Below are 10,759 nucleotides of genomic sequence, written 5' to 3'. Positions count from 1 at the left end.
TTTGCACATACGTTAACCCATAATTCACGTCATTTTTTCTTTTGGAAGGATAATAATTGACATCATTGTTTATGGAAAGAAAAGAAAGACGTGTATTATTTTTAGAAGAAAAATAAATGGCATTGTTGCTTGATGGTTTTGGAAGGATATTAATTGACATCATTGTTTATGAAAGGAAAAGAAAGAAGTGTATTATTTTTAAAAAGAAAATAAATAACATCATTGTTTGATGGAAGAAAAATTAAATACGTGTCTGTGGCACGTACATCTTCCCTAGTATTAGTAAAAATTGTCTAAACCAGACCCATGCAAATACTTTTAGTACAAATAAGAATTTCCTTATTTTTAGTAGAAATAAGAATTTTCATCGCGCACCATGTGGCTCACCTTTTTTGGTATAATAAAAAGTCGACCCAACTTGTTTTTCGACACTGGTATTTGGCCTATGTTTAAATACCTACCGGGGCGATGTGTGGATAAAATTTTTGGTTGAACAATACTGGAATTCGATGGTTTCCTTAGGGTCTAAAATCCCAGGGAATGGGTAAGAGTAGTAGGGAAAGTGTTTTTCCTAGGGAAAGAGAACCCATTGAAGTCCTGACATCGAAATAGAAAAAATTGTCGTCGAAACAGAAACTTTGCACATGATTGTGACAAGATGCTCGAGTGTTATACATACCACTAAAGAAGTAGAATCAAGTGTCTACAATGAATGAGGCGTATTGTTTCAGCAAAACGAAAACTTGCATCATCTTCTTATACCGGCAATGAAAGTATCAATCAAATACCCGGGTTGAGGTTTGACTCGTGTTTTCTTATAGATAAATAAGAGCGACTGCATCCATGTGAAAGCAATCGGTGCTCTAATCTAAAAAGAGAGGAGTTGAATTAGGCAAATTTAAAATCTTAACATGTGGCTCAAACTAGTTTGCACAAAATATAAACTAAAACATGTTATCTACATGTGCAATTATGATTCAAGTAGTATAAAATCCCCATCCTAAAAGAGTTTTGCAACTTATAGCCAATCCGGATACTATTCTAACAAAGTAAAGGCACACAAGTTGTAAGTATGAAAGGCAGAAACGTAATGGATGGGATGACAAAAAGCAAACTCTTGATACAAAGATATATCTCGTAGTATCAGTGCTATCCGTTCCAGATCAAGGGATAGCGGCATTTGTTTGGTTGGACCTCACAAACAATTGTGCAAGCAAAAGACGGGGCGAAATGTGATTAGGCAGGCACCGGTATCGTTGTTTCGGAAGACCGTATCCGATACCATGCTAACTGATTACGTCCCTACAGAAACCAAACGGCAAGCAATGTGATTCGATGCCACTGCGAACAGATAACAGAGCAAATGGCCCGAATCAAACACTTAGTAGATATTTACGAATGGTTGCTAGTGTAACCGACTAACCGAGTGAGATATACTTCCTGGTAGCTGATTAAACGATCCAGTCGGGGGATTTGTAACCCTACGTCCCTACCCCGTGGCCTAACAAGGTCCACCCAAGCCTCACTCACGATTGCTCTCCCATCGGATAAATCATCTACTGCTGGTTCTCAACACGCGTTACCACCCAATCCGTTATCCGGTGGGTGCATAGATGCTTGCCGCACCTTCAGAACCTTTTTCCTCTCTCTCACACACGCAGTCAAGCCTAGCTCCAAGCCTCCAACCGCGTGATCCATGCTTCTTTTATGCATAGTTTCTGCCGACAACTTCGGCCACTGCCCGCTGCGCGGCGGAGCTCTAGGCAGCATCCAGCAACGACGACCCAACAACTCCGCCTTTCCAAACTCGATCGACCAAAGCAAACATAGTGATTTGCTAACAATAAAGCAAATCGAGTAACTACTAATTGTTGCGAAGCGCTCCTTGACTTGAAACTTAAAATATGTTTTCGTGATGTTGTCGCCAGCCCCTACTCGAGACCCAAAAAAAAAAGTGCAATAGATCCTGAATTTACACGGTGCGTAGGAGCCTCCAGTTTCATTGTTTCAACTAGACGAGATGTTCACCCTTGAGAATTCTCTAATATTGAGATGAAATACAAATCTTCCGTCCAACAACGCCTCCAGTTTCATTGTTTCAACTAGACGAGATGTTCTTAATTATTCGTCCGAACGTATAATGCAAATCATGAGATGTTCCTCGTTCTAACTGTGCTCATCAACAGCCCAGCTGTAGTATCTTCTCACTGGTACATCAACACGTATTTGTATAAATAGAAAAGAAAATACATGGTATCCTATAACTAGGGCGGGCTATACAGGCACAACCTCAGTACATGTCTACGTAGAAACTGGGATGCCCTAGCAGTCGCAGGCGCATGTCTGTAACTTCCCTGGGACCATTGTAGGGCATCGCCATTCTCAAGAGACGACTTGATTCAGGAATCAGCGAGCAGGATACCAGAGCAGCTGGTTGGTATTCAGCAAGCAGTGTCATGTCAGACTCCAATCAACGCCGAATCTGTACCACCCAGATAGAACCTGCAGTTACAAGAGCATTTTGCAGCCTATGAATCCATTTCATCATGTGGTAAGCTGTGCTCGACTACATGCTTCTAATCCATATGGGCCTTAAATTTCAAACTTTAAAGTCAGTTCACGTCCAGCATCTGTTATACGTCATCACTGCCTTAAAATGTCGCTGCCAGATATGCAAAATGTGACAGTGTTAAGCTGAAGTACCTTTATTGTGCTTGTAGGAGTGAAACTTCTATCTCTTGCAATGTCTTTCCCTTTGTTTCAAGGACATGGCGCCGCACAAATATTGAAGCTATCACACAGACTGATGAAAATATTGTGTACAGAACCTGTGGACCAAGTTGCTCCAGAAGACGCAAGAACAGCAGACTAACAAAGAAGTTTACAATCTGCGGAATTTAGGTTCAACAATAGCATGTTAGCAAGTGCATTGAATCCAGAAACAGGGTAGCTGTTACGGGCCAGGAGCAGCCGGCCCAGGCCTAGCCGGCGCAGCAGCCGACGGCCCCGGCGTGGATCACGTACCAACGCCGGGGGCGCCGCCCAAGTGGCTAGGAGAGCCACGATTTATTTCCTTAGGGTTTTATTCGGTTTCCTAAAGTGTGGGACAATTTGTAAGTTAAATACTCTCCTCTAGATGGAAACAGATTAGGCTGAGAATTGATTCCAGTTGGCCTCACGGGGCCGCCCCTACTCTCGCGTCTCTCTCCCTCGCGATCTCCCTCTCACGCGCGCGCCCCCTTCCACGCCGCCGCCGCTTCCCTTGCTGGTCGCCACGGCGCCCATCCGCCGGCGACCCCCAAGGCCTCGCCCTCCATCCACGCACCCCTACAACCTTCGCAGCCGCGGTAGGAACTCGGTTCCTATCAGTAGCAGTGCCTTATGAGATTCCAGTTGCAAGGTTGGGAAGAAATTAAAGAAAGAACCACAAATAGTTAACTTTTAGGTGGCGGTCACTTTTTTTTTTGCGACTAGATAATTTTAGTGATATGTACACCCATAACAAAAAAGTCTAAAGACAAATAATTTCAAAAGAGTAAAAGGCAAAAGCCTGATCCATTTCATAAAAGTTGTAGTATTAGGCTCACAGGTGGGTCCACAACTATTTCGTTAGAATTCTGTAGAGTGGCAGTAATTTCTTGTTAGAATAGTGTAAGTTTTTGAAACTGAATTAAAAGTATTTAAGTCTACAAATCTATGGAAATGCAAGCCTAGACTGCACACCTCAATTTGAAAACATTTGGACAGGATAAGTGTAGAATAATAGTATTGGTGTAATGTGTGGATTATTGTGTTGCATTGAGGTCTAGGCCGGTATATATTGGGGTACATGACTTGAAGGGCAAGCCTCTCCTACGGTTTGGTAGAGTCCGGAAACAATCCAAACCTACCTATTATAGAGATATCTCAAATATACTCTAATAATAAAGCTTCATCATTTCTGTGCTAGTTGATGGGATTCCTCCCGATTGAACTAAAACAAAGGCAAACCAGTGCAGAGATATATCATATATAGTGTATACTATATTCGAGAAAAATATAGTGTATACTTGCACACAGATATGTTTATTTCTACTGCATCAATTTACATCTGGCAGATATCAAACATATACGTCTTACCCAATGCACAGACATGCAGAGAGCCACAGCCTTCGCTCGAATTTTATTGGGGAAAATCTCAGGCAAAAGAAGTCCAGGAACTGGGCCTGCTCCTAATGAAAATGACAAGACAAACCTGCAAATTTCTAACTATAAGTAGCTGGACCAAAAGTGCCACAACTGTTGTAAAAAGGTAACAAGTATGCTATAAACATAGAGGCAAATGACAAACAGATATCTAACTGCTAGCTTACAATTCAACCAATTGGTAATATCCTGTACAGAAAACTGTTACACATAATAGGTGATGCAGTATTATTAGGGAAAATTACTGCACAAGAATTAAGATGAAACACGTTCAGGGAATTACAATCATTGATGCTATTAGACAAGTAAAAGAAGTAATTTAATCTGGTAGCAATCAGTAAGCCAAAGGAGCAGGGTAAAGAACTGTTCAATGCTCAAGACAACAATCAAAGTTTAACATGATAAGAATGTCATAGCCCAACATGGAGTGCCTTTCACTTTTTTACAAGTCTTAGAAAGCCATAACAAAACATGTTAATGTCGGATACATTAATGTAACTCATGCTGTATGCAGTACCAAAGATAGATATCTGAAGTAAATCCAGTTTAACATGAAAATCACAGAGAACCAAGCTCAAATATGTAGAACTCTTGGAACTTACAACAGCATTCCACCAACTGAAAGATATACACTTGTAGAACCAAGAAACTGACGGTTTGCTCCAACAGCCTGAAGCCCCATTGCGAAGGCCTATACCAGTAAGGTGCTGTCAGTAATGTTCAACAATTCTTTCTTTAAAAAAATGTTCTATTCAACATATCACTTAAAGTTCCATTTATGGTGGTTGCTTACCATTCCAAGGAAACTCCCAGAAAGAAGCATTTTTCTACCTAACTTGTCCATTAGAACCATTGCTATAATGGAGCCTGGGATATAGCACAGAAAGTAAGTGTCAGATGAAATGAACATAATAATGCAGTATAAGAATTACTTGGACACTCACCTGATAGATTCGAAATCCCCATGCTTATGTTGGCAAGGTTAGCAGGCACCCCCACACCTCTGAACACAGTTGAGGAGAAATAGAACACAGAATTTATGCCAGATAACTGTTGTAAAGCAAAGAGCACCGCGCCAATAAAAACAACTGTAGCGAAAAATGAACTTATAATGAACAAATTTCATGGTCAAATAGAAATTAGGTTATAAGAAGAGCACAGATGCAACAAAATGGATAACAGAATAGCTTGTACCATTGAAGTGGCGACCATAAAACAATTCTGAGTACTTTACACTTTCTCCATCATCTCTTTCAGATCTAGAAAGTTCTGCCATGGCTGAATTTACATGAAGGGGGCCTAGAAGCTTTTCGAATTGCATCTCTGCTTCAATTGTTCTTCCACACTGCATAGAAGAACAGGTTTCATCAAATCATTCTGTAAATTCCTTGAACATCAATTCATGCATACACTTAGTGGCCTTGTCAACCCGTAGTATATCAAATTATCACATTGTGCAGTACTTTGTGAAGTACTAAAGCAACATGAGATACAGTTCCATGGTTTGCAAACACATAGTATGTTGTAACCTAAACTCTTTAACAGAAACAAAAAACTAAAAACAGCCCACCAATATGGGTGATAAAAGGAGCACATATGCATGTTTGACTTGATAAATCAGAAGCATAACATAAAGAACCAGCAGTGGCCCAAAGTAAATGCACCTTATATAGCCACTGGGGGCTCTCGGCACAGAACTCCATAGCAAGAGCTTGTAAAGTTGCTGGTATAGCTGCAACCCAGAAACATACTCTCCACCTGCCGAAAGCAACATCTTTAGTACAGATGGATTTCACACAGATAAACTTCAACAGGCTCGCAATACAGCAGAAAGTCTCTGACCATCTATCAATATCTTTAACAGGTGTACCAATTAGGAGTGCTACAATGATTCCAAGACAGGTCGCAATCTGAACAAAGCTGCCATATGTACCCCTCACTGTAGGAGGAGAAATCTGCATTCCATCAGAGGTGAATGCGAACAAAGATGAACTATATCAAAATTTCCATCAGGGGATAAGGCGAGCTGTAGTTGAAATCTATCAAATCACTTATTGATGAAAAACACCAGCTACATACCTCCGTTATGTATAATGAAGCTACTGGTGGGCCCAAGCCCATCCCTGTTCCAACCAAAAATCTTCCTAGAAGCATACCCTCCAAACTATTGGTGAGAGCACTGCAGATTGTTTATTCATCAGAATCATTCAAACGGGACAGATACGAAGTAACATAAACAAACATTCTGAGCATACATGGTTCCTTTAATTGCAGAACAGTAGTACATGCAACCATCATTGATGCAATCTAATACACTTCTTTCGTGCATCATAACATTCTTGATGCCCATTGAAGTGCAATTTAGATTTTAGAATGCAGTATTATTAAATAACTTGAAGGAGGGCAGAGAACATAACATTCAATGCCATATGGTATCACATAAATTCCGCGTGAAGGCATATAGAATAGAACACATAATTACATAACGAAGCTAATAACAAAATGGAAACCCAAGACACCTTAGAATGTCTTGTGAACCCCGGAATGCCAGATATGATATAGGACCATCACATTTGCATTGTGAAAATTACAAGATATCCCACCACCCATTTTTCTTCCAGATCATCACATTCACATCCTCTGAAACTCAGATTGTCAAATCACCCACATTTCCATCATTCTTCAGCACTGCACCATCACTGTTGACTAGGCTGACTGGAAAGGGTACAATAACTGCTCTTGGTTCTACCTTGGAATTTAGTCCAATAAGGTTATGATATTATGAACCTGGTGTTCATGGTAAATCTGTATGTATAATTTAAGGCAGATCTAGACAACAGTGGTTTCTCTGAATTTGGAAGTTACCACTTAGCAGGTTTCCATACCAAGGCTTAATACAATCAAGTCCGTAGTGTCTACCTATTTCGCCATATCCCCATTTTCCTTTCCTTTGAAAACAGGATCCCTTGTATAATTTCATCCATCTCTTAGTTTTTTTTTCTGAATAATTGAATTCATTATTCGACATAGTCTAGCAGCTCATCTATATTTGAGACAGCCTTCTCGCTTATTGCAATTCAGAATCCTCATAATCAGGAAAAGAAGATTACTTAACAACCTTTGGAAAATAGTTGTGATCAGTAACTCGATCTCTTCCTACTCAGCAAGTCGAAGTCAATTTAAATTCAAAGATTTGTATGGAATTATTCAGTTCCTTCTCATCATTAGGGAGATTCTCTCTATGATTTCTATGACTGTGGAGCCTTCAACGTGCCCACATGACAATGTGACAAGTACAGTAAGTTTACACTAGATTCAAGAGTTCTGAAAAGCTGGAAAAGATGTTACATGGCACAGTCATGGTTCGCTTAGCAGTCCTCCACAGTTTTTGTGACGGGATTAAAATTTCAACTAACTGTTACTATTTTACTTTGACTGCTCTGTCCAGTTGCTCCTTGTCAATGGGGAAATTTAATGTTTCCTTGACTTGGTGAGGGGCTTCCCTGTGCCCAAATAACACCATGACATGTAGACTACACGCACTACTTGGACATAACTGCCACAGAACCATCACATACTTGGTTCTTCTAAGTATCAAGGAAGTTAAAAAAATTTAAATTTTACAGATGGGTCAATTTCCCACGTAAGTCCAGCATGCCCCGTTAAAGAAAAGGTAAGAGTTGTTAATCCACAATGCAAGTTTCCAGCTATTCTACAGAACCACCAATAGACCAGGTCACCAATCACCTTATTCCAGCCAATCCCACAAAATTGCTACAGGACCATAACTTTCATTTTTCATCATCTAAGTCCTAACAGCACAAGATTCAAATTTTTGCAGAAGGATGTACTCTTGGAGCCGCCATTTGTTACCCCAGCCACGTGCTCAGAAAAATAAAGGCCTGGAGTTGTTGAACCCATAATTCAACTTTTCAGCAATTCTAAAAGTACCATCAACCATCAGCACCACTACAACAGGTCACCAGTCAGCCAGTCCCCACATGTTGCCACGAAACAATATTAGTTATTTTTAACTCTAAAGTAATCAATTTTGTATGCTGACTCCACCCACCATAAGAACGAGGAATGGTAGCAAGTGGCAGTTTAATACAGCAGTAAACCGACCAAACTACAGAGACAAGGATTTAGTGAAAAGAGGAAGACAAATCAACTAGCACATGATGTCACCTTATGGCAGCACCAATGATCATGGGCAGTGCACTGAGCTGGAACGCCCGGCGGCGCCCGATCCCATCGGCGACAGAGCCGCTGAACAAGCACCCAATAAAGGCTCCGCCCAAGCAGATGCTCACCACGAGTCCTGCACCCAGCAGAGGCACAACCTGAGTAATAAAAAAATTGACCAAAAACCACCATATTAGCAGCGGGGACGAACGGATGGTACCTTCAGCGAGTGTGTTGCCGGAGAAGCCGAGGTCGGCAGAGATGCTCTCCAGGGGCTCGTTGACCACCCTGCGTCACCACAGCCACGGCACCAAACGAGCACGAGTTTGAGATGAGGTGCGGCAGAGCAATCTCGACGGAGTGAAAAACGTGAGGAGGAGGAGCGCACGCACGCACCCGGAGTGGTATCCGAAGAGGAACGAGGTGAGCGTGGCGACGCAGACGTGCGGCAGCGACATGCGCCACGACGGGTCCGCGACAGCGTCCGTCGTCGCCCTCACTGCGGGAAACGGAGAGAGCGGGATTCAAAATCTCACCCTTAAATTTCTGGGCAGGAGAAATGGCAAGGGGGGACAGGGTGCACGAACTCGGCGTCTCGACGTCGGGCTCCATGGCGGCCTCCCTGGACGGCACGCGCTTGTACACCGACGAGTTAAGCTTCCACCGCATCGCCGCTGATCCCAGAGAGAGAAAAAAAAAGCCAACAAGCGATCAACAAGCGATCCGGAGCAGCATGGAGGAGGGATTGGGGGGTTCGGGGGCGGGGGCGGGGTCGGGGTCGAGAGAGATCTGGGCCGGTCTCGATGGAGGAGGGGGAGGGGGAGGGGGGAGACACGGGTTGGCGTATTAATAGCGGCGGTTAAGTAAATTAATCGGAGTACGAGGCTTGTTTACCTGGCGATCGCGTGGGGGCGCATCAGATCGCGCAGGTGAGGAGGGGGGCAGGCAGGGCAGCGGAGCGGAGCGTGGAGGCGGCGCCGGATCTGGGGAGGAGCCGAGGAGGGAGGGGAGGGAGCGCCCAGCGTTGCTTCGGCTGCGGTTGAGCCCGGGGTGGGTTCGGCGAGGGAGCACGGAGGCCGAGAGGAGGGGAGGTGGGTGAGGGCCTGCCTGCCGGGCTAGCTGCCAGCGCGGAGATCGCGGGTGGGGGGAAGGGCAACCGGTGCCGTGATGAGATGAGGTCGTGGTGAGCTGAGCTGCGAGGGCGAAGGCCAACACGGGGGCGACACGCAAGCCACCTTTGCTTTCCAGGCGGTGTCGGTCGGTTCGCTCCTGGTGGAAGCAGGACGGGGAGGAAGGGAGGGCATTTCGCGTACAGGCCCTTGCAGGTCATGGAATTTAGGCCCCGTTCAGTTCTAAAAAATTTCCTACCGTATCTGTCACATCCACCATGTTCGGCTGGTGGGTAGGCCTCCAGCCCTACAGTAATTCTCTCTCTCACTATTCCAGCTCCAGCCTTCAGCCACCAGCCAGGTAACAGTGTTTTTCTCTCACACCACTCCAGCCTGCCGAACGCGGTGATCGAATCTTTGAACACATACATAAAGTATTAAATGTAGCTATAAAAATAACTAATTACACAGTTTAGCTGATTAGGACGAGAACGAATCTTCTAAATCTAATTAGGTCATGATTGGACATTAATTACCAAATAACAACAAAATTGCTACAATATCAAAACCCAAACTTTTCACCAACTAAACACCGCATTACTTTTGGGCGCTCAGGCCGTCTGTTGGGTTGCGTCGCCGGTTCTACTTCTACGGGGAGTCACTTGCAGGCTCGGAAAAGGGCTTTGCGTCAAACCTCAAAAGGGGTTTTCGTTTATGAGGAAACTGGAAAATCAAAATTTTACATAAACCACAGCCAACTCATGTATGAATCTGATTCCAAGGTCTCACGATCAGGGTTCACCTAAGCGGTGGGAACCGGTCCGGTTTGACCGGTGTTCCGGTTTGGGCCGGTACCAAACCGGCCCAAATTCAAAATTTAAATTTAAATTCAAAAAAATGAAAATTTCCTAAAAATACTTCAAGGTGCGACGAATCTAATGGTGTCAAATTTTCTCTAAAATTTGTTCATTTAGTATAGTTTGCGGGGATTTGAAGTTAAATAAAAAAAAATGTGTATACAAAAGTATACGAATTCAATGTAAAAGTAGTACAAAAGAGGGTTAGAGGGTTCATTTAGATTAAAATATGTTATACAAACATTTATTTAGTATACTTTGCGGGCATTTGAATTTAAACAAAAAAAAACAATTTGAATTTGACCGGTTATCAGTCAAACCGACCGGTTGCCAGTCAAACCGACCGGTTGCCAGTCAAACCGGCCGGTAAATCGGTCAAACCGGCCGGTATACCGGTACGAACCGGTTGAACTGCGCCATTTG

At 43.2% G+C, this 10,759-nt stretch overlaps 1 protein-coding gene across 2 annotated transcripts; it reads right to left on the bottom strand.

The window, feature by feature from the left end:
• Window positions 1-2,071: 2,071 nt before the first annotated feature.
• LOC120655373 (probable plastidic glucose transporter 2) lies at window positions 2,072-9,605 on the bottom strand. Of its 2 annotated transcripts, XM_039933139.1 has the most exons (15): window positions 9,265-9,512; window positions 8,958-9,044; window positions 8,767-8,869; window positions 8,591-8,658; window positions 8,374-8,506; window positions 6,265-6,364; window positions 6,028-6,140; window positions 5,850-5,943; window positions 5,380-5,530; window positions 5,130-5,273; window positions 4,979-5,052; window positions 4,788-4,876; window positions 4,120-4,234; window positions 2,704-2,888; window positions 2,072-2,502 (listed from the first exon to the last, which is right to left on the bottom strand). In XM_039933139.1, exons 2-14 carry the CDS (start codon window positions 9,037-9,039, stop codon window positions 2,706-2,708), a joined length of 1,449 nt encoding a protein of 482 aa, XP_039789073.1. In that variant the 5' UTR covers window positions 9,040-9,044; window positions 9,265-9,512; the 3' UTR covers window positions 2,072-2,502; window positions 2,704-2,705. The 2 variants fall into 2 exon arrangements, with proteins under 2 accessions (XP_039789073.1, XP_039789072.1); XM_039933138.1 differs by having other exon boundaries at window positions 5,850-6,140; window positions 9,265-9,605.
• Window positions 9,606-10,759: the final 1,154 nt, after the last annotated feature.

The sequence above is a fragment of the Panicum virgatum genome, chromosome 1N (genome assembly GCF_016808335.1).
Source record: "Panicum virgatum strain AP13 chromosome 1N, P.virgatum_v5, whole genome shotgun sequence".
Classification (NCBI taxonomy): domain Eukaryota; kingdom Viridiplantae; phylum Streptophyta; class Magnoliopsida; order Poales; family Poaceae; genus Panicum; species Panicum virgatum.
This window is presented reverse-complemented; position numbering and strand designations above follow the sequence as displayed.